This window comes from Arvicanthis niloticus, chromosome 16 (assembly GCF_011762505.2).
Source record: "Arvicanthis niloticus isolate mArvNil1 chromosome 16, mArvNil1.pat.X, whole genome shotgun sequence".
Lineage (NCBI taxonomy): Eukaryota > Metazoa > Chordata > Mammalia > Rodentia > Muridae > Arvicanthis > Arvicanthis niloticus.
In genome coordinates, this window is record NC_047673.1 from 54,020,113 (window position 1) to 54,045,088 (window position 24,976).

General features: G+C 41.9%; 1 protein-coding gene across 1 annotated transcript in view; it reads right to left on the minus strand.

Annotated features, from left to right (window-relative positions):
- Cpe (carboxypeptidase E) overlaps positions 1-24,976 on the minus strand; it is a 90,890-nt gene that overhangs the window by 12,177 nt on the left and 53,737 nt on the right. The window contains exons 2-6 of the mRNA XM_034520253.2: positions 12,910-13,106; positions 11,121-11,288; positions 6,008-6,125; positions 3,347-3,529; positions 717-856 (exon numbers count right to left, since the gene is read on the minus strand). Coding sequence (XP_034376144.1) covers positions 717-856; positions 3,347-3,529; positions 6,008-6,125; positions 11,121-11,288; positions 12,910-13,106 — 806 coding nt within the window. The remainder of the gene's footprint in view (positions 1-716; positions 857-3,346; positions 3,530-6,007; positions 6,126-11,120; positions 11,289-12,909; positions 13,107-24,976) is intronic.

Consider the following 24,976-nt stretch of genomic DNA (forward strand, 5'->3'; position numbering starts at 1 on the left):
GTAGGCGACTCTGATAAAGATTTTTATCGTGAGAAACAGTTACATCAGGGAAGTTTTAGAACAAGACTTCCTGGATTAAAGTCTTTAGTGAATAACCTAGCAAAACCAAACGACTCCTTTGGTCTCAGATCCTTCATTTAATTCATACATGAGGCAAGTAGTGGTGGTCCCAGGTGGTTTGTAGAATTGTTGTAAGGCTCTGACGCATGAATTCATGTGTAACATATTCAGAACAATCACTGAGAAGTACTAAGGGCTCAGTAAATCTTCACCTGAGAGCCACACGAGTCTAGTGAGAGGTAGGAGAAGCATTTGGAGCACAAAATCCAGGAGACTTACTCAGGCGCTAGTCTCACTTCTGTATGACTGGTTCACCTTGTTCATACCCTGGACCTGTCTGGGACACTTCAAAGGCCCCGGGGTGATCAAATAAGAGAGTGTCTTAAGATTGTTCTTGCTTAGCACAGTATGAATAAAGGAAGCTAAGATGTCTCATTTGACAGCTCTCTAGTGTAGTCAGTTCTTAGTGAGCAGTTATGAACCGTAAGACCTATTGAAAATAAAAGTCTAATTCAGAAACTATAGACACCTGTTTCCCACATTGGCACCTTCATTCAGATGATCTCCCCCTCCCTCAACAGAACCCCTTTTATGACTCTATTATACTACAGTGTTAAAGAATGCTACATCAGCCGATGCTGGATACTGTGTTTTACCTGCTCCATGTAGCTGATGAGGGAGTTTTTGTTATCTTCCCAGTAGCTTTTGAGAGTCTCTTCAGGTGGGAACTTCTCACAGCTAAGCTCCACAGTGATCTCGAAGCAGTTGCTGCTGAGGTAATTGAAGTCTTGCATTCCTGCCCAAGCACCAAACGAGAGTCACTATGTACATACAATGGCTACAAGTCTACACATGCCCTTCTGATAATCTAAGGTCATCAATAAAAGACTGACAATCAGTGCACTGAAGGACCCTGTAGGAGTCTACACAGAAATGGCCTCCCATGGGGAATAGAAAACATTCTTGAGAGACTCTTGTTTGAAAAGCACAAAATCCTGTGTCTTAAATGGTCATTTAGCTCAGTGCATCCATGTTCTGTGTGGGACCAAAAGCAGATGCCATCCACACTCCACAGTGCTTAACAGACTTCAAGAAAGACAAGCTGAGAGAGTGCGTCCCTTGGCCTAATAAGGAAAGTTGCATCCCTCTAAGCCGCCTTCCTATGAGGCAGGAACTGGGAGAATCTGCTGAGATGACATGAAACCCAATTCAAAGTGTGCTCCTGCGGGATTCAGACTCTTAGTATATGATATGTAAGCCTCTTAACCATATCATACATTAAAGCAATAAACATACCACATCTACTTCATATTAGATATAATGTTAATTATACTGCAAACTAGACCACAGAGTAGATTTGATATTCAGAGTAGTTTTCATTAGATTATCATCACTGGGGATGATGTTGCCCAGCAGACTGCTTTCCTGGAGCCAGACTACCCACATTCAAATTGCTATGTTGGCTGGTAAGAGTTCACAATTGCCCCCTCCCCGCTCACTTCCTGTAGAATGGCTAAGAGCTACATGGCATAGAAGGTTATACCTCCAGTATTTCTTGGCAACCCAGAGCCAATGGAACAACACAAAATGACCCTCTTCTTTAACTGAGAGAAGATGCTGCTGTCACTTATTATATGGGCCCTTTTCCTAATAAGTCTGGCCAAGGTTGGCATACTTCTCCTGACTGTGGACATGCACTCTAAGCTCCTGCCTTGACCTTGTACAATAACAGACCGGGACTTGTAACCTGAATAAACTCTCCTTCCCCTTTGCTGCTTTGATCAGGATATCTGTCACAGCAAGAGAACTAAAATTATGACAGGGAGCTAAAGATCTTCCAAGCTTTTCTTTGTCTGTCTGCAGTGGGACATGACTGACTAAGGCGTTGCTATGGTTACCATGAGCATTCTCCGTGCTTTGCTAACCCATATTACTTTATATTATGTAGATGATACACTGCCTGCTTACAGAGGTTGTTCCAAAGACATCACTGAAGTTTTCTCTGTTTTTAATCCTAAGTGAACCTGCCCTTGGTGCCTGCTGGTTCTCATTTCTCCCATCTCACCTAACTCAGGACTTCCTGCCTTGGGAATGGTGCCACCCACAATAGGCTGGTTTTCCTACATCAATTAATCCCCATAGACATGTGGCCAGGCCAATGTGACCTAGAATGTCTCTCAACTGAGACTTTTTCCTTGGGTGATTCTAAGCTATAGTAATCTGCTATATAATGAATAAAGGCAGTGTCTTAGGGCAGAGTACAAAATAGCTTTCTAACACAAGATGAACATATATTATTCTCCACCTGATTTATTTAATGTACTTTAAAACTTAAGTCTCACATAGACCACACATCTCAACTTACAGAGGTTGGAAAGTATCCGATCTTACCTGTCCAGATGCAAAATCTGAGTAAAAACAGAAGAAACTTGTACCATAGAAAACATGAAGAACATTTTCTTAGGGCATAATGAATCTGAATCAAAATGTAAATCTCTTGCTCTCTCTGTTAACAGGTGAGGCATAGAAAATGTTCCTTAAGTTATCGATGGTTTTACATTTCGCTCTTCATCTCTGGTCGTGATTACACATCTCTTAGTAGCTGGGGCAATCTGGCAAATGAGTTCTGCCAAGTGGTCCAGGGGAGGACACAGGAGTTGCCTCATCTGAGGGGGAAAGTGTCCCTGACAGTTCCATGGACTGGGGAGCAAGCATTCAAATATATGAGCTTATGAAGGTCATTCTCATTCAAATCACCCCACAAGGTCTGCTAAACCCTGCTTCATGGCCTCCAAAAATGCTTGCCTAATATAAGGATGCCCTCATACTGCAGGTGGCTGAACTAGAAAAGTGGCTAGTTAGCAATATTCAGCTTCTATTTTCCCAGTGTACCCCTTCAGATAGTAGCACCTCCATTTTTTAATCAACGAAAACAAAATAATACGTAACAATCACCTTGCTGCCGGGTGGTGGTAATCCCAGCACTTGGGAGGCAGAGGCAGGAGGATTTCTGAGTTCGAGGCCAGCCTGGTCTACATAGTGAGTTCCAGGACAGCCAGGACTTGAAAAACAAAAACAAAAAACAAAACAAAACAAAACAAAAAAAAACAAAACAAAAACAAAAAAAGACAATCACCTTGCTGAAACAGCTGAAAGTTCCATCTATTTTTTTTTTTTAATGACTGTGGAAGAGTGAAAATTTTATAGACGGCAATCATTTTCTGAGTCTACATAGTAAATAAAAGACGCCAAGTTCACAGAATCAGAGAGCAAGGGCGACACTCACCACCGGGGACGCTGTACCATGCACCACCATTGGTCGTTCCGTCTACAAAGCTACTGTCATCGTCATTTTTGCGACAGGGAGGTCGGTTGGGGTCAGACATGACTGGGTTGAAAGAAGAGTATGCGCGAGCCAAGCTTTGGAAAATTGCGTCATCAGGGCAGGAACTGTATTCGTGGGCTGTACCTAGAAAATGAATTCACAAGATGGAAGAAATGGACCGCAACCCAAAAGCATCACTTGCTTGCTGAAGAGTCATTCACGGCTAACTCCCTGATGTAACTGTGAAAGTTCCCAGGGAAGATGAAAGTTAAAGTATCAAACAAAAAGGCTTAGTTTTGAGGTTGCATAATTTTCATCCCTGACACTAAAATGTAAAGATTAGGCAGAATGGCCTAGGACCGTACCGCCCTGAAAGCCCTTGTCTCAGAGGCTAAGTACGGCCGGGCCCGGTTAGAACTTGGATGGGAGATTAGATGAAGTGCATATTCTACTTATGAACCGAAAGCCCCACAGGAATAGATGGTGAGGCCACAGCGGGCTGGACTTGGCAAAATAGAAATATTTCCATTATTAAAATTGTTTACTTTAATAAGGTGTTCATTGGTAGGGCACAGGGGTGTGTGGGACTTGGGAAATCGGGAAAAAAGGAACTAGTTCAAAGTCATTCTTTGCTATCTGAGTTTTAGGCCAAATTCTAGGCCAACACAGGCTATGTGAAACCTTGTCCCTTGTCTCAAATAAATAAATAAATAAATAAATAAATATCATAATAAATGAATAATAGATGGACTGGGTATTAGGACTTATCCTGTACCTCACTGGTACAATTAGGAGTAATTATGCTCTAATTGTATTTTGAGAGAAAAGTTTTATTTTAACAGGAAGGGTGATATGTAGGAGGAGCTAAGGGGGAAGGAGTACTGAGAGGAAAAGAAGGAGTAAGGAGAGGAGAAGAAGAAGGAGAGGAGACGATGAAGGAGAGGAGAAGCTAGGTGATGAGAGAGAGAAAGAGGGGGGGCATGGAGGCAGATGTTCACGTGTCTCCACCAGTCAAAGATAGTTTATATATCTAGGTTGGATATTGGGTTACACTTCTGATTGAGCATTACCAAACTTATAAAGCCTTTGATTAACATTTTTTAAAAAAATTGTATAAAAGCAAAAAGAAAAAAGGGGCATGGGATAGGGGTTTTCTAGGGAGGGGAAATGGGGAAAGGGGATGGCATCTGAAATGTAAACAAAATATAAAAAAAGAATAAATGAATAATAAATAAATAAATAAATAAATGTATATAATCTAAAAGGTTCACCAGTAGCAATTTTATAAGCACTAAGAACTAATGGCACACAGTCTGACACTAAATCTCAGCAGTTTCTAAGCTCTCCCTGTGTGTATCATAGCAGGAAAGAATGTTTCTTTTGATACCCTGTATTGTTACTTATGTGTCATAACAATGCCTGGCTGACAAGTTGCCCAGCTAACAGTAAACCACAGGATCTCAAAGTGTATCTAACAGTGCTGTCTAATCCGACTTTCTTCAAATCTGGGTTTTCAGTATCTAGAACTGTATTTACACAGATCTTGCCCTTCAGGGTTCTCCGAGAGGGGATTCCGAGCAGAAATTTCTCTCTTTAGCTTGCTTTGACTGAAGCGTAACTGAAACTCGTTAGAGAAAAGTCAAAGCACTGCTTCACCTCCGTGACACTAGCAGGAGGGGACCCAAGGGCAGAAAGTGAGAGCATGCTATGTGGTGTGATTCCCACGGCCAGGGTGAAACAGTCACAGGCTGCCTCCATGTGTAGGCCACGCTGTACATGAAGCTCTCCAATATATCTGTTTGTGACTCACTTTACCGGAAACCAGGACTGGCCTGAATTTACAGTGGTTCTCAACCTTCCTAGTTCTGTGATTGTTTAATACAGTTCCTTATGCTGCGGGGTCCTCCAGTCATAAAATTATTTCATTGCTATTTCATAACTGTAATTTTGCTACTTCTATGAATTATAGTGTAGAACCTGGTGGTGGTGGTAGCACACGCCTTTAATCCCAGCACTCGAGAGGCACATGGTTCTCTGAATTCGAGGCCAGCCTGGTCTACACAGTGAGTTCCAGGATAGCCAAGGCTCCATAGAAAAACTCTGTCTCTAAAACCAGGAGTGGGGGGAAGAAGAAACCCTGTGTGAATCATAATGTAACCATCTGATATATAGGACAGATGATATGCCACCTCTAAAGGGGTCACGACCCACAGATTGAGAACCAGTGTTCCCGGCCTTCCATTTTTCTCCTCTTCTCTTCTCCAAGAGTTAACCAAGCTCCTGTTTTCCTCTAAAAAACAAAGCATTACAAGCTGCTCTGCCAGTTGCTTGTCTGTGCCAGTACCACAGGAAATAGCTGGAGATGCTTGTAAATGCGCGTTTGTATGCGACGGTTCCCTAAGAGAACATTATAAGTGAGGTACAGAAGCACACACCTATTGCAATCCCAGCATGTGGGAGGCTGAAGCAAGGGGATTGCAAGCTCGAGGCCATTTCAGGCTGCAGAGTAAGATTTTGTTCTAAAAAACAAAACAATACAAACAGCAGCAACTAATAAAGAAATCGTGCTATCAATCTTGGCTTGAAACTCAAGCCACTTAAAAGGGTGGGGGAGCTACCTACCGCTCCGAGTCTCATCATATGGGTAGTTAGCCACAAGGTCTCCTCCGTGCAGATTGGCAGAAAGCACAAATGGAATGTCCATGATCCAGTGAATGACAGCCTTGGTCTCGGGGGCAAGCTGTCCCAAAGAGTAAAGATCACAAGAATCAGAAGCTGACAATTGTCATTGGTGACATCACAGAAAAGACAAACAAAATATTCTTGGGAACAGTACTAAACATGCCAGGATTTGTTATGAAAAAATAGTTTAGTCACACTTAAATTTCCTTAAAAGTTCTACTTTGAGGAAATGTGTCCCCCACCCCCCACCCCCCACCCCCGGTTTGAAAGCAATATGCAAATCACATTGGGCAGCTCACAACCACCTACAGTTCCAGCTTCAGAAAATCTAACACTCTTCTGGATTCTGTAGACACTACATACATGTCACACGCACACACACACACACAAATAAATAAACAAAAATTTGACAAATTAGAAGCAATAAAAGAATTAGAAAAAAGTTTAAGGTTTCTCAGTATAAAGAGATAATGAACATGTAAGGAGTGGAAAATGCCAATCACTCTGATTGATCCTTACACCTGCACATATGTATGGATGGACCATTTCAAATCCCACAAATGTAAAGTTACGTGTCAATCAAAAATAAAAAGAGCTGTGCACTATTTTTATTATTTCTCTGGTTGGTTTTATTCCCTCCACTCATCAATGCTAGATGTAGAATACAGAGTAAAGACATGCAAGCTATGTAAATGACTTCATAATTTTGTCCCATAAACACGTCTACTTATTTATATCCTACTTATCCTTCGTTTGTAACAATATATTCATTTGATATTTAAAACTTAAGAAAAAAAAACCTGTTTTGGAACAAGCACAGATATAGTCCTGGACACACAAACTCTCATGCAGCTTTCAACTTTTGTCTGTTAGCTCTCTTTTATAAGTACGTATTACGAATATGCATGTTACTGTTTTCAAAAGCAATCAAGTAAATTCCACCATTGGACCAAATAAAGAGGGGTTCTCTTTGACTATGAGCAGTCTTCCATCCTCACTAGTACTGGAAGTCCCTGGTTACTGTAGTTACCTATCTAACTGATCCATTTTGTGGGCAACCCCTAAGAGCAAGACCCTGGAAAGTCACACAACCATTTATGACTTTAAAACTTTAAAACTCCTGTAAGTATGCTGGCTCAGGGGCCAAAGGGCTTGTTGCTAAGCCTGATAATCTGAGTTTATCTGAAGGACCCACAAGGCAGAAGAAAACTGGCTCCCAACGGCTGCCCTCTGACCTCCATGCACACTTATAACCACCCACCAACACACACACACACATAAATAAATGAATAAATATAATTTTTTAAAACTTCTAAACTTTTCCATTTTAAAGACTCTTAAGTATAACTCAGTGACATGTTCTATAATTAGATAGCTTTGGCATTTAAAGTATGTTGAAGCTATATTTATTCAGATTCCTTCACAACTCTAGCCAGTAAAGAGAAGCATAACACTAATAAATTATCGGATGTATTTTAAGCCCCACTGTCTTCAAGAAATTCAGGCCGAGGCTCACGTGCTGAACTCAGGCAACCATGGAGACAGCCAGGCTGAGAAGCTTGGGGCCAGATGAGAACGACTTAGGAATAAAACTGGGAAAGTCAAAAAAGAATTTTATTACTAGTGTCTGAGATAACCTAACGGTGTCTCTCTCTAGAACACAGAGACATCTATAGGGCTTCCTAGGGAGATAGAAATTTTTCCCTGCCATCTGTCATGCACATACCCCAAAAACCCTGAATCTGTATCTAAGGAACTCTGCATCCTAAACCATGATTCCTGACACACAAAACAAAATAAACCTTAAAAAGCAATGCCCTTTTTGAGAGGTAAAAATACTATGTTGAGAAATAAGGACTTGAAAATGAAGACTACATAGGACCACTAATGAGACCACTTGGTCTGAGTCTAGATTCTTAATGTCACAAGTGAAGGAGGGGAACCACACATGCATTATTAGTTACCTTTTATTAGTTACTTTTTTATTGTTGTGATTTGACAGCAGCACCAAGGCAACTTAGAGAAGAAATAGTTTACGTAAGTCTTACAGTTTCAGAGGGTTAGAGTCCATGATCAGCAGGGCAGGAAAGTGACATCCTCCTTCAATACCTCCTAATCCCCAAATAGTTTCAAATACATGAGTCCATGAGGGCCCCTGTTTCAAACCATGAAAGATTCACTATAACAAAGAAATCTTGCTCATATCTCAAGTAATGAATTAAAGTTGAATTATGTTTTGTTTAATGTAAAAGTGGCATTTGGGGTTTTTTAAATGAAAGCTCTCATTTTAAAAGTACATAAGCATGTCTTTTTTTTAAGATTTGTTTTTATTTGTAATTATGTGTACCTGTGGGTATGTGCATATGAGTGCAGGTGCCTCTAGAGACCAGAAGAGGGCACCAAATCCCATGGCGCTGGTGTTACAGCGGTTGTGATCTTCCCAACATTGGTACTGGTAACCAAACTCAGGTCTTCCGTAAGAGCAGCAAGTGCTCTTGACGAGTGAGCCATCTCCCCAGGCTCCACTGGCATCTCTTAATGAAATTTCCCAACGCAAATATATACAGACACCATGGTGCAATCATGCACACATGAGTCGGGTTTAGCTAGAGAGGGAAACATCCATATTGACTGGAAACAATCTCATGGGCACCAAGTTGCCAATCAGTCTTCCTGTGAAGAAGAGATTCTCACAGTTTTTCTATGAGGGGCAACAGGAATTATTTTCCTCTTTTCTCAGAGTTAAAGACATATTAATGCATGCACTAGAGAAGTTATGTGGACAAACACCAGAGCCAGCCTCCATGGCCTCGTTTCCTTATGCCTTACAGCTGATTACACTGTGCTGCTCTCTTCCACACAGCCCCACCACTTCCCTGCTCACCCTTCTCCTGAAAGTCATTTTCAGGATAGAAAACTGTAAAGACATCTATGACTCAGAAGGAGGGAAGTTTGTCTCTTAATACCAGATACTGTGAGCCTCCTCCATCACAGCCCGTGTCTCAAACTAGCTCTTCCAGTAAGCTCAGCCTGTACCCTAGATGCAGAATCCTACTACAGAACCTTGAACCAAAAATCTGGAACTCCCCACCTCCTGGAGTCTCCTCCCAATGTCTCTACACGAGATGGATGCCTGTCTGAACTCCAGCGGTTGGTTTTTGTTGGCTACATTTTTCAGATATGGCAAATCGCTGGCAAGTCTTGTGTATACCTACTCACATGAGGCCCTCAGCTGACCGTGTGTCAGGCTCAGCTATGAATCATCGCAAGCAATGGACTGAAGTCTGAAGTCAAAGAGCAAACAACCCTATAAATGAATAGCTGTGCTATCAGGCATATGCAGCTCTATTTAAGAACAGCACCCCCACTGCAGACATATTCACAGAATACAGGAATGTCAAACAGGGGCTATCTCAGAGCAGAAAGTCACATGGGGGGAGTAACTCAAAGTGGAAGGGACAAATATTCTAGACAATTAAAGCAGCAGCCAATATGAACACTATTATCAGCAGATGGTACACTTGTGGGTATGACTGGAGTAGAAGAGCACCAGAGGCAGGTTAAGGAATAAGTCAGCCAGCAACCACAATATCCACAGGGTATCCAAAGGGTCCCAGAGCTATAATGAGATTCTACTTTCCAAAATCTCACTTAAGAACATTCTGGGAGGAACGGACACCACAGGGCAGATGCAGCAGCACTTGGGGGGGAAAGAAGTAGGAGAATTTCAAAGTCAAGGCTAGCCTGGGCTAAGTAGCAAGACCCTATCTCCAAAGACCAAAATAAAGATGTAAAGACGCAATAGGAAAGGGAGACAATGGGGCTGAACTAAGCCAGGAACTGAGATGGGAATGAATGGTATCAGGAGGTCAAGTCTTGGGAAATAAGGGTTAACTGCTGACAGACATAGGAAGTGAGAGACCTTGATGAGAGGAATGAAGGAAACAAAAGCTGTTCTAAGGGCAAACGCGTGTTTCTTGATAAGCTGAGCTTGGGGTCCTAGGTACTACCTGAGAAGGGGACCCAGTGGGCAAGGGAAACAGAACAAGAGAAGTTCCCTGGAGGCCTGGAGGGAATAAGAGACGTGGAACTTCAGGGATCTTATACAGCAGCTGATGGGAACATGCCAGGCAAGGATATGAGTCCTAGGCAGTAGGTAAACACAAGGTAGAACCCGGAAGAAGGCTGTATCTCCTCCAAGACAGACAGGGTATCAACAAAAACTCAACAGATTTGACGAGCAATAGAAAGGGTAGGGGTGCTAGTTCGACTGTGCTTAGCCCAGGAAGTGGCACTATTTGGAGGTGTGGCCTTGGAGTAGGTACAACCTTCTTAGAGAGGGTGTGTCACTGTGGATGTGGGCTTTAAGACCCTCACCCTGGCTGCCTGGAAGCCAGTATTTTGATAGCAGACTTCAGATACAGATGTAGAACTCTCAGTTCCTCCTGCACCATGCATGCCTGGACGCTGCCATGTTCTCACCTTGATGATAATGGACTGAATCTCTGAACCTGTAAGCCAGTCCCAATTAAATGTTGTCCTTTATAAGAGTTGTCTTGGTCATGCTGTCTAAGAGAGTAGTTGATGTGGAATTTTACAGGAGAAGGTTTAGGGAAAAAGGACAAAGAACAACACTGCAGAACTTGGAGGTCAGATGCGAGGAAGGGCTTCCTCCAGCCAAGACTCTCAACTGTGTTCTCTGCTTCCCCATCCCCTTCCTTTCCACACTTTATCCTTAGTCCTCGGAGGCAAGCAAAGTCCCAGACTCGATCCCCTCCAGCCTTAGCCTGGAGAATCAAGAGTCCCACTCAAGATTTGTGTCCAGCACTCAGGAGTGCAGAGGCAGACAGATATCTGAGTTAGATGCCAGCCTGGACTACAGAGTGAGTTCCAGGACAGTCAAAATTATAGAGAGAAACCCTGTTTTGAAAACAGAAAACAAAAAACCAACAAAACGATTTATGCCACTCCTGTGTCATTCACTGTACCGAAGACTCTGGAACATACTTCCCCAGCTACAGGACAGACCCTGGGAACACCCCACACGTGCTACCTTCACATTTTGGTCCACAATTTTCTTCAGATTCTTCAGCAGGTGATTGTTGGGACCGCCTTCTTTCTCATTAACATACACGATCCTATCCAGGTCTGGGAAGTTACGGTTCAGATCTATTCCCTGGGCATTGCTGCGGCCCACGAACCAGTCCTTCAGCTCACCGGGCTAAGAGAGACAACAGAAAAGTCACCATCGCTCATCAGTACAGTTGATACCTATTTAACATCCTCATCACTGCCCTCCAAGATTAATTACTGAGACCGTCTATTACAATATCCTCCCCATACTATGTGCTCACCGCTTTATCAGCATACTTACGAAGGTGTCCAATTTGAAATATTTGTTCTAAGCATTTTGAAAAAGGTAGTTTTAATGAATGACATTTTAAGTTAATAATAGTTCTATGTAAGAGGCGTTTAGCAGATTTCAATAACTGTCGATACAAACTCATTGATTATAGGTGACCTATTTAAAAATCACAGCACCAACAATTAGAATCAAGTAAAATTGCTTCTGTAAATCACAGAAGTCTGATTTTTAAATCTACAAATGAATAAATAATACTAAGAACTTAAGATGAATTAGACATGAGTCTCTTACGTGTTAATAATTTCAATGCCTTTTACAGGTTTCTTTTAAAAAAAATAATAATGCATTCTGTTTCAAAATCCTGAAGAAAATATTCTAAATGTCTTTATAATAAAATGATCAGCCTGAGAAATCATATATGTGTTTATAATGTTTAATTGTTATACACCATGCTTCAGAATTTTACATTATACACCAGAAACAGAACACACAACAACTATAATGTTCATAATCTTGTCCAATCAAAATGTAAGCCCACGAAATTTCTCTGAAAAAGCCATTAGTGCCAGTTACAGTCATGCATGCACGTGTTTAATGCCAGCACTCAAGAGGCAGAAGCAGAAGGATCTTTGGGAATTCAAGCCCAGCCTGGTCTACAAAGCAAGTTCCAAACCACCTGTCCTACCACCTGTGCACTGTTTTGAGACAGTGAAACCCTGTCTCAAAAAGAAAGCCACTAGTTTTTAACCTGGCACTTACAATGTATACAATTATTTTTATTGTAAACATGGAGATTTGGATTTTGTTTTGGTTTTGGATTTGGTTTGTGGGGTGTAGGGGTGGAGGGGGTGTGGTGGCACTGTGTCTTCACTGATCTTTCCTAAAACCAGCGATTAAAGCAATTAAACCTCGGTAAAATAGTGATCTAATTGAAAGTCATTCTTCCTTTCAGTCCAGCAGAGAGCGCTAGGACGACAGTTCACCCAGCTGCAGGCATAGCAGTGGGCATCACAGTGATTCTCAACCTTCCTGATGCTGAGACCCTTTAAGGCCATTCCTAGTCTTGTGGTGGCCCCTCAACCATAAAAATCACTTTTGTTGTGGGTCATAGGCAATCCCCATGAAAGGGTGGCTCATTCCCAAGGGAATCACAACTTACTGGTTGAGAACCACTGCTTCAAAGGCAAATTTGCCTAATCACAACTATGAATAAAGAAGTGTCGTTTATTCAACAGTTCAGTAAAACACTGTTAAAAGTATTAACTTATCTACAAAATTTCTCATTCAAGCTTCTGGTGAAGAAATCTCATCCTTCACATTCTAATTGTTTTTTCTTACCAGCAAGTTGGACTATGCGTCCCTCACACTCGGTAAACCCTAGGCATTATTACTATGGTGTCATGGATAGACGAGTACACACATATTAATATATCAGAAAGACGAGGAAGGCAGTTCACCCACCCTGCTAGGCACTTACCTGAGATGCTGCTTTCTCAAAGCCATCGGGGTTCAAGGAGGGCATGATATGAATTCGGGTACTGTGGATCAGGTTGACAATTGTCTCGTTCCCTTTCTGATACTCGTTACACAGGTACTGGGCCAAGAAAATGAGCAGCTCCCGTCCAACCGCCTCATTACCATGCATGTTCCCAATGTATTTAAATTCAGGCTCACCTAAAAGACCAAAAAAAAAAAAAAAAATGCATAGTAAGAGGCACTTTCTATGTCACCAAAAAGAATCAGAGGACACTTATGCTATGCTGACTTTTATTAACTTGACACAAACCTAGACATATCTGGGAAGAGGGACTCTTAATTGAGAAATGCTTCTGTAAGACTGGCCTATAGGCAAATCTGTAGGATATTTCCACCACGAAAGGTTGCCGTGAAAGAGCCCAGCTCACTGGGAGCTAGGCCACCCCCTGGGAAGTTGGTCCTCAGTGGTACAAGAAAACAGTCTGGGCAAACTGTAGAGTGCAAGCCAGTAAGCAACATGTGGGCATGGCCTCTGCTTCAGCCCCTGCCTTCACGTCCCTGCCTTGAGTTCTTACCCTGACTTCCACAGATGGTGGACAGTACTGAGAAAGTATAAGCCAAAACACCTCACTCTCCAGGCTGTTTTTGACCATGCTCTTTATCGAACCCACAGAAAAGAAACTAGGGTGACTACCCAAATATAAATCTTACTTATCTATTAATTTATTGTGAATAGCCAACAGCTTCTTTTCCCTCTAAACGGGAAGTCTGAGAGCTATCCCAAACATTCTAATGGCCCCTTCCTTCCAGTCCTCTCTCCTGTCCTGCTGACCACCTCTTGCAAAATTGTGTCCACACACAGTTCTGGTGTGAAGGCTTGAGGCCCTTCCTGCATTAGGAAGTAGGGTCATCAAGAAAGTAATTAAGGTTCACTTAAGTCCCAAGATTCTTGCTGAATAAGACCCGTTATCCGAACAGGAAGATAAGATAGTGAATTCTCTCTCCTCGCTGAGGAAAGACCCTGTGAAAACTGACACATTAAGGAGGTGTCTACCTGGGTGCCAGGAAGAGAGAGTTGATCGCAAACCACATCTCTTCCACCTCCATCTTAAGTTTCTCCAAAACTCATGGAGGGAATGACCTCTATCGCCTACGTCACCCAGAGTGAAGGGACTCTAGCAGCTCACAAACATGACCCTGGCGGGTCTTGCCCTTCTCCCCCATCCCCTCTGCCTTGCTAAAATCTGTTAGATTACATTCTTAAGGGTAGCCACCAAGGTCTATCCCCTTATTTGCCAATTCCTCCTCCTGAAGCTGACTGCCGTGGTTCAGTTATCAAAGTATTGAAGACCAGCAATCAAAAGATCCCTTTGGTCCACCTAATTAACATGCCCAATTAAAATTAAACACCCTACCCTCACACCCATTTTTCTATGTGCCACATCTGTCTCCTCTCTACCCAGAGGCAGTCCTTTGTCCTACTTCAGATAAATATTCCTCCTTCGTCTCCCCTTCTTCATCCCTTCTCCTTCTTCATCCTCTATCTCCTGTCTTTGTCTCTTATTCCCTTCCCTTTGTCCCCTTGAGGCAAATAAATCTGCTCTGTGCTGAGAACTTGGCCTTGGGGGTCCTGAGCTGATACCATTTTTTCACATAGAGTACAGTCTTTGTTATGGCAGCCCAACCAGGCTCACACCCTAATACTGATAAGACACTGTATGCCTTTGTAGGTTACATCCCATACTTTGTTTTCTTAAATAATCCTCAGCAAACATTTTTAAGGGTAAATGGATACCCATCCATCTCTATTTTATAGATGGATGAACTGAAATCCACACTGCTTAAGACATCTGACCTTGACTGAACAGCCCATGCGACCAGAACACAAATCCCGGCCTTCTGCACTAGTTAAAAGTCTATCCTCTCTTTTCCCCCTGAGCCATAAAGATTAAAAGGAGACAAGCTGTGTGGGATCAAACCCTGTACCAGCTCTCACTGGCTGACCTTCTGTAAATCATTTCAGATCTCATTTTCTCTGCTTCCCATCTTAAAAATAGAGAAAACAATAGGTTGCACCTTGTGGAGAAGATAAGAAATAATGGCTGCAAATAACTGTACCTGGAAATAGCCACTGTCCTGAGTTTGCTGTCATTATTCCTAACAGTATTATGGTTACCGCTACATTATCTTGTCACTGTGAGATTCTTTGTCAGATACAACCCAATTTATCCTCAGTAATAGAAAGACTGTTTCTGTTATCAAGATGGCACAAATGCAGCCCAGGGAGAGAAAGTGTTGCTGAAAGACTGAAATGGAATGCAGTTGCCCATATCTTCCACTCTCTATTGCGTTCTGGGAGGAGTCCTGATGATCCAGAAGAATGTAGCAAACAATTGGTCTTCCCAAGTCCTGCCCTTCTGTTCTTTTTCTGCATCATCTACCTCAGTTTCTTCAGCGGAAAGGATGCTCCCACTTATAAAATCATGAGACTTCTTTTCTGAGTATTAAAAGATAAAGCATAGTCCTTCCTCTCTCTCTCTCTCTCTCTCTCTCTCTCTCTCTCTCTCTCTCTCTCTCTCTCTCTCTCTTTCTCTCTCTCTTTCTCTCTGAAATATCCTCTGCCTGAGATTTGAGAGCCTCTGATTGTACTGGCTGCTCACCAGGCAAGCCTGCTTTTGGGTGTCCTTGTTCGGTACATCTCCTCCTGAGTTTATGTTAATCTTAATCTGAGGATTAAGGTGGGAAGCCGGTCGGTGTTATTTATATCCAACTCAGTTTGTTTTCCTTTAAGGAAGAGCCTCTAACTAAACTACCTGCAAGGGACTGGTCAAGGGGCATGGGAGGGGAGAAGGGTGAAAGATGTTCCCTTCACTTCTGGTCTCACATCACACCTGGTTTTCTTTCTGTGAAAAAGTGTCCTTAACTCTGTCCCTTACTGTATGGAACATCTGCACCGGACACCTTCTCTTACTGTGTGGAACATCTGGTTGGGACAGAGGAGAAACCGTTGCATAGAGGAGGAGAAAAAGAATACAATGAGAAAGCTAGGCTGATTCCGTGGCAGACTTCAAATTGGCAGTTAAGGAGACTAGGCCTAAAAACTGGGCAAGTCCAGGTAAGTCATTGACTAATAGAAAAAACCCCAGGTTCCTGCCTTCAGGCCCAGGTAATGGAATGTCCCAACCACCTGGCCTGTAGCAAGGACAATGGGTCAGCAGCAGTTTCCAGACTTCCTCGGCTACTTCCTCAGTAACAGTCCCCAGACCTCCCAGCAAGTTTCCAGCCCCTACACCCTGGTAATGGAATGTCCATAGAGATGAACCCAACAGATTCACATAGAGGCCACCTATCCCAAAGTTCCCTAAAGTGCTTTAGATCAGGCCTGCAAGCTCACTTGGTAGTCTCTCTTTATTTTGGATGCTGGACCTCTGCAGAATAAACTCTTTGTGTTTACATACTGTGTGAGTCCAGGGTATCATTCTTCAGTGAATCATGGAGCCTTGTCATAGGTAAGAGAATGGAGAGAGATGAGAAAGGAAGAGAGGAGAGGAGAAATCAAGGTGAAAGAAGGAGCTGGGAGAATGCAGATTAGAGGGTATGAAGAAGACAGAGAATGGGGGAGAGATGATAAACACAGACAAGAATATAGAGGGAGAGGATGAAGAGAGATAAGAGAATGGGTAGAGAGGAGGAGTCAGAGGGGATAGAGAAAGAAGAAAGGGGAGACAACAGTGCAAGCAAATAAAGGTGAGAAGCCATCTCATGTTGTTTGAGAAAACTGATTGGGTGGGCACTGTGGTTCCCCACCTCCAGCACAGTCTGAAGCTTCCAGTCACTGGAAAGTGGGAGCTTGCCCCATGTCTTGAAGAGAGAATGACTAAACTGAATTGTTTTAATTCTTTGAGTTTCCATTTTAAAAGGTAAACACTACCAGTTTTATGATTGCTGTTACATTATCTTGTCACTGTGAGATTCTTTGTCAGATATAACCTAATTTATTCTTTATAAAAAAATTTTATTACCCAGCATAATAGGAAAGATGGTCACTTAGCCAAATTGGCCCTGTCTGCTTCAGTCAGGCAGTTTCTTTTGCATTTGAACACAAATGCTTTGGGGTTGCATTCTTTTTGTTTCTACTATGGGTGTCACCATTCCCTATGCCACGCTTGATTGTGACTCTTGATATCTTGGTCAAAAATATTTCACTATTGTTTCTGGGTTTTGCCTATGCAGGAAATTCCTTTCATAGCGACTCTCCCCAAAAAATGTTTATTTTACTTATGAGTATATTAAAAAAATTCTTTGGGTAAACATGAGACAACATATATCACTATAATGAACATACAAATATATCGAAATATAAAATCAAGGCAATTGTGCCAGCACAAAATAAAGAAAGTTATCCCTGACCTCAGAGAGAAATTGAGCCGTTACATAATGCTAGTTCAAGAATACGAAATGCTCAATTCTTTTCAGCAGGCTGACATGACGTAGGAGATGGAGTCATGACAATTAAATATAATATTTGTTGGATCGCATATAAATCCCCTAGCAGAAGAGACTACAGGGAACTCAAGCAAATAAAATAGCAAATTAAAAATTCCTAAACTCTAGGAACATGGGGTTTGAGGACACAGCTGTGTGCTTGAACACTGTCAGGGATGAAGCAACGACTCGGGGGAAATGTTGGCCACACCGTGACCCTGCTTCAAGATTCTAAACCACATTATCTCCCGGTCCTCATAGGCCTCCCCCCTACCCCCCGAGCCAGATCCTGCCTGAAGCCAGAGTGAACCTTTTGTTAAGAAATAACTTTTCGTTATTATTGTTGTGCATATGCCTGTGTGTGTGATGTGCGAGGGACACGGAAGATACGTGGATGTCAGAGAGCAACTCTCTGCTCCCCTTTCACACTAAGCCTGCAAGTTCTATTAGAGATGAAATGGTGTCTACTTCAGCCTGTTAGCCTGTCAGCCATACTGTGCAAGGAATCTGCAATATGAAAAGTTCCTAATAAATAGTAATCCAGGGAAATCTTGAGTAAGTGGTTAGATATCCAAATCCCATCTCCCAACACAGTGAAAGGGAGTAAGTGAAAACCTGAAGGGAACTTGAAGTATCATAAAGAAACTCTGTATCCCATGGGAATATTTAGAAGCCTCCATGGCTTCCCTTCCTAGTAGAAATTCCTCTTTGGGAGTGGAGGCAGCAGGGTTGAGAACAGCTGATTTCCCAAGAAGGAGATTAATCTCCATGGTCACCACAAAACCAGGCAAGAGTTCTCTAATTGTTACTTTTGTTGTAGAGGCTGAGCAACAGATTCTGAAGAAACTGCTTTCAGAAACCTTAATCTCAAAACTGAGTCTCAATTGAAGACTTCCCGAGTGGGAATAAATGGTCCTCACAGTGCCAGCGTGTCTTCAGGGGGCTGAGGGAAGCACAGGGACAGGTGGTGGCATTTGTCTTCCTGTTTACAGTGTGTTCAGGAAAGGACAAGCACCAGGTTCTCCAGGGCTGAAGCTGCCAGGTGCGTCACTCCTTGTGGATGGAATTGATGATGCACACGCAGCCACATGGGCTCCCTTATCGCTCTCCTAGCAACTGGAAAGCAAAGGGCATCGTGAAACGCAACTCTCCGAAGCACAATTTCCTCGCTCACTCTCAAACTCATTTCATCTTTAGGCAATAAATGCCAAGTTCCAGGGCTGGCAACTGAAGATTAACACAGGAGCAGGTAGATTTCACAGGGGGTGCTCAGAAAGCTTGTCTTCTGTACCCCATCAATTACCACAGAGTTCTTTTTAAGCTATCAGTATTGAAGGTTTTTTCACAAGGCGATAGTTCTCAATTGAGAGGTTATTAAAAGACAGTCAGCATATATAGAGAACCCTATTTAATATGGTCCTCTAGAACTTCTCTATAAAATATCAAGGTTTTTTTTTTTGTCATCTGTAGCATAGAATAACGAAGATACCTGCTAAGACTGATATTCTCATTAATACAAGTAACACAAGTGTACTTTTGTGTGTCAGCTTGACACGAGCTAGATAGAGCCAGCAAAGGAAGGAGCCTCAGTTGAGGAAATGTCCCCATGAGATCCAGCTATAAGGCATCTTCTCGATTAGTGAGCAGTGGGTGAGGATCCAGACTATTGTTGGTGGTGCCATCCCTGAGCTGGTATTTCTGGGTTCTATAAGAAAGCAGGTTGAGCAAACCATGAGCAAGCAGGCCAGTAAGCAGCACCCCTCCATGACCTCTGCACCAATTTCTGCCTCCAGGTTCCACCTTTGCTTGAGTTCCTATTCTGACTTCCTCCAATGATGGGTTGTGGTCTGGCAGTAAAGAGAAACCCTTCCCTCCATCAACTTGCTTTTCGGTCATGGTGTTTTAGGTTTTTGTTTTTGTTTTTGTTTTTTTTCAAAGCAGTAGAAACCCTGACTAAGATAACAAGGTAAAAAACAATCTCTGTTTTAAAAATAAAATCCACAAAGTTTTCTTTTCATTTTTATTTTCTTTAAGTCTTGCTAAGTAACCCAGACTGGCCAACACTCCGAATGCTTCTCAGCCTCCTCAGTACTTGGTTTGTAACAGGTAGCTATTACCAAACCTGGCAAGAGTCACAAAAGGCAGAAATGACTTCAAAACCCCAACCTAGAGCACCAAAAGATTTTTAAGCCTATCCTTATTGCTCTTAATTTGCTAAATCTATGTATTAGTATGACTTGACATAAATATATCAGAAAACACGATTTAAAGAAATATTTCTTGCCACAAAAGTAAAATGTTAATATTTTACTCCTGAGAAATACAGCCACCAGGCTTAATGTATAGAAAGTTTGAAGCAGTGGGTAAGCTAGCAATGCTCTCGAATGTAGGAAACATTTATACTGTAAAATGATCCGGGAGGCTTGAAAGCACAGATTCAGAAGCCCAATAGTCTAAAAGAAATATTCACACAGGGCCAGCCAGATGTCTCATCTGGTAAATGTGCCTGCTGTCGAGCCTCAGCATCCAAGTTTGATCCTCAATACACATATTCTGATAAATAAAATTTCATCTAAAAATGTTTTAAAGAAACAGCCAACTGTAAAGACAAATGTAAAAACAGTATATCTGCTATATTTCCTATAAGAGAGAGAGAAGAAGAAAAATAGAGAGAAGGAAGGAAGGAAGGAAGGAAGGAAGGAAGGAAGGAAGGAAGGAAGGAAGGAAAAAAGGAAAGAGAGAAGAAGAAGGAGGAGGAGGAGGAGAAGAAGGAGAAGAAGAAAGAAAGAAAGAAAGAAAGAAAGAAAGAAAGAAAGAAAGAAAGAAAGAAAGAAAGAAAGGCCATTTTAGCCCTTTTCCTCATAGACACACCAGACAGGCTAACTAACCATTGCATACTACAGTGGGTAGAGAGCTTGAAGAACCACAGCACAGAGAAAATTACTGTTGAGAAATGAGATACTGTGATGGTTTGTATATGCTCGACCCAGGGAGTGGCACTGTTAGAAGATGTGGCCCTGTTGGAGTAGGCATGTTCCTGTGGGGGTGGGCTTTAAGACCCTCATCCTAGCTGCCTGGAAGCTAGTATTTTGATAGCAGCCTTCAGATGAAGATGTAAAACTCTCAGCTCCTCCTGCACCATGCCTGCCTGGATGCTGCCATGCTCCTGCCTTGATGATAATGGACTGAACCTCTGAGCCTGTAAGCCAGCCCCAGTGAAATGTTGTTATTTGTAAGACTTGCATTGGTCATGGTATCTGTTCACAGCAGTAAAACCCTAAGACAGATACTGAATGTGAAAGTGAGAGATGAATTGTGAGACTCCATACCAGCTACCAGAGCGTCATGTGTGCTTAGAAACAAAAAAGAACATAAAGAGAGGAACAAGCTTGAGTAATAGTAACGGAACCCTCCAGTGATTTGGCCTGAAAATAGATGAAGCAGACACCAAGAAGAATCTATCCATCTACCAACATTTTATTACAAATGAATCCCTGTTCACACAAGAGGTACACTCACTGCCCAGTCACACAGGGAAACTGGCTCTAGAACACTCCAAAGATATCAAAATGCCCCGAGGCAGCTCAAGGCCCTCATGTAATAATTGGTATTGTTTATATGTGACCACTCCCCCTTCTCCTCTGTACGTGACATCATCTGGACTACAGGTAGTGTTTAACACAGAGCAAATACCATGTAAATAATGGGTTATGGTATGCTCCTTATGGGATGACAACCAGAAAAACATGTTCAGTATGAGTTAATTTTCACAATATTTTTGAGGGGAGTAGAGAGCTGGCTCCATGGTTCAGAGCACATACTGCTCCTCAGTTCCCAGCACCCACAAACTGCCTGTACATCCAGCTCCAAAGAATTGGATACCTCTGACCTCTATGGACACCTATAAGTACATGGCAAACAGACACAGGCACAGACACACACACACACACACACACACACACACACACAGAGAGAGAGAGAGAGAGAGAGAGAGAGAGAGAGAGAGAGAGAGAGAGAGAATAAAATACTTTAAAAAAAAAAAAACTGTCCATAAACAAAATGCCATTTCTCAAGGACACTACAATGGAGCAATGACTTTGAGAAATGGACAAAGGCCATAACAGCATCCCAGTCGTTAATCTGATCTGACTCACAAACTGTTTGCAGGTAGTGGAACACTGGAACAGATGGGCCCTTTCATCAATGGGCCCTCTTCCCCCTCTCCTCCCCTCCTCTCCCCGTGGTAAGGATGGCATAAGCCCCATTAGTGCTGCAAATTGCTTCCATTCATTTAACCATCAGCACTCTTACAGCTATGAATTATCTTTGCAGGAGCAAAACCCTGCTGGTTAGTTACTGAAACATCAATAAGGACATCATTAATTGGCTCCTGCTTTAGCACAATGTCAGCAGGCTTTTTTGTTTGTTTGTTTAATACTGGGTATATTTCTGAAGGAAATTCAAAATGCCAAAGGTCAGGTAAGCAATGGAAGAAGTGAGTTTACTCATAAGAATTGATCTGTCTTCTACACAATAAATGATGGAAAAATAAGGAAGGAAAAGAAGCTATAAATACACACACACACACCACACACATTGCAAAAAAAGAAATTGTTTTTTACTGCCTTTAAAACCATATTTAAAAATCAACCCAATTAACATCTTAAAGTGCAGTCTTACTTAGTCTGATTTTTTTAATGGCCACTGAAAATCGAGCACATTACACAGCTATTTTTATCAGATATAGATTGTTTCTTTAAAGCTTTAGTTGATATTTTCAATTCTGTGTGCATGCGGGCTTTGGAGGCTGTAGGGATGGGTATGCATGTATAAATACAACTGCCCTTGAAGTCCAGAAGACACTGGATCCCCTAAAACTGAAGTTACAGGTGGTTCTTAGCTGCCCACCATGGGTGCAGAGAAATGAACCAGGTACTCTAAAAACATGGTATTCCCTACTAACCGTTGAGCCATCTCTCCAGCCCTATTTTTGAAAATGCTAGTTATGTATTAGCTATTGGCACTACTTTATAATTCTTTTACATATGACTTCTAGAAAGCTTCTAGTTAGATCCTCAGTGAACAAAAGGGCCTGACCCCAACAATGAAGATCTCCTCTTCAAAAGCACATAAAATAAGCTCACAGTTTCAAATATTGTCTGAAATGATCTTGGTCGTCTCTAATGAAGTCATTTGGTGTCTTCACAGAAGACACTGGAGAGTCAGTACATGTCCATATACATCGATGTGTGTGTGTATGTGTTTAACAATCACCCGTAATGTGTAACATTGCCTGTTTGTAGTGTGTAAACGCTTCCACCCCTGGCCAACTTGTAACTCCCAGTGCAAGGTCATTTTACTGAGAATTCAAAATAGGCTCTCACAAACCAGAACAGTGTGCTTCAATATACCACTGGATACACAGAGCAATAACTGGGGATAAATAGCTTCCAGTTTTTCTATTGGTTCCCCACCAAATGAAGTTGAAGCTGAAGAAATATGAGACATGTTAAACATGCTGTGAGAAATATAAACAGATGAGAATCTTCCCTGGGTTTTATATGCTTCGTTCCATTTCATGTACTTAGGGCTGAGGCAGCAGTTAAATGGAAGGGCACTTGCCAACTGTGCACAGGCCCTGGATTTGATCCCCAACGCTTTACAAGATTAAATTATTACACTGGGAAAATTAGGAGTCCTGATTTTGATTTCTGTGGTATTCACATAGACATGTATTTAAAAACACTGTGGCATTATCAATTTAATGTAGGGGGAAAGTACAGGCCTAGAAAATTTTCGTTGTTCTCTCTGACTAAGTTAGTTAATCCAACAGTTTCTGCTTCACCACAATCTGCTGTCCTTTGGCAAAACATTAGCTACAAGAAATCACAGAAAATGTTTTAGTATAACCACAGGAGACAAAGTCAACCTGTAAGCCCCACCTCCTCAAGGACCAGCTAACTTCCTGGAGTGTGGGAGGGACTGTAGTTCTTGGAAAATAACAAAGCTACATGGGAAATATGATGGCCCTGTGGATTTGCCCTTCAACAGCCCCTACAGGTGACTCTTGGCCATTCACTGGGACTCCAGGAAGTTGACCTGACTAGAGTCCATCCTGGTCAGTATTTAATTAATGCTTGCTTCGACTTTGGCTCAAAATTGTGGAACTGGCTTTTCTCTTGAGAATTTCCCTCAGGATTAACATAACCTGTTAGGATTCTGTTTTAACATACATTTGCCATAACAGCAGGTGTCCAAAACACCTCCTCTCTCCTGGCCAGCAAAACTATTCTCATGATGGAAAATGCAGTAATGGCCCATTCGCTGACATTCATAAGATACACATCATAAGAGACATAAGTCGTCTTAGAAATACATGCTTAAATTGTTAACACAAAATACCTTATTGTCGGTGTCCAAAAGTGGTCCCTGAAAACCCTCAGAAGTCAAAGACTTGTTTAAGAATGTCTTGGGCAGAAATTTTCAAGTGCAAGTCAGGTACGATGTAAGTTGTCTTAATGACAAAGCCTGATGATTGAAAACCTTTCTGCAGATAGCTGTTCCCCAAAAACGAGTTCTTTAAGTATTGTGACATCTAGTGATTACTCCATATAGTGACTATGATTCCACTGGTTGGAATGCCCATATGAATAGATTTGCTAAGAACCCCTCTGAATCTTGGCACGTCTTTTAAAACTCTCAATTTCTAGCCACTTGAGATAACTCTCTTGGAAGACTCTGCTCTCCTTTGGTAATGATCTTAACAAAACAAATACAAAATACATAATGGAAAGATAAATGCATCTAAGAGGCTAAGAACAAAACTGAATTAAACCCGCTAGCTGGCTTTAGAAAATTGGGGAGAGATCTGGGATCAAACCCTCTTTTCTTTAAATTTTATTTTTAAATTAGCTTACAAAATATGGGTTTCCTTACAGCTTTTAAATGCATCCTTAATTTTGGTTAGCCCATCTCAACCCTTCCTCTACCCTGTCACCCTACCAACCACTGTCCCTCACCCAAATAAACCTTTGACCTACAGAATCATAACTGATTGAAGTTCTGAGAATAAGTGTCCCTCCTGAGAGTTCATCCCTAAATGAGACCTCCATGTCAACCCTACCCCCAAGGCTTAAGAGCAAGAGTCTGGGAAAGAAAGCTATAAAATACTGTCTTCTGGACATAACGTGGCAACATGGCCAGAACTCATGGGCTTGACACTACGGGTAACTACACAAGATCAAGTCCATAAGACCAGACGATATTTCAGTACATAGCATTGCTTGGATACAGTGGGGGAAAAAAAAAGCAGAGAAGTCATAAAGGTGGAGGTGTTAGGGATGTCCAAGGAAGATGGGAGAGGGGAGTTGGAGATAAATATGATCAAAATATACATGTATGAAATTATCAAATAATAAATTAAAAATTTTTTAAAGAATAGGAGTCACTGACTCTAAACATTTGCTTCCTTTGTTTATACCAAGAGATGTTTGTTTAGCACGTGTGAGAACAAAAGTTGAATTGACATTCATCCAGTATATACCAGGTATGGGGACAACATTGTTTTATTAGTCACTCATACA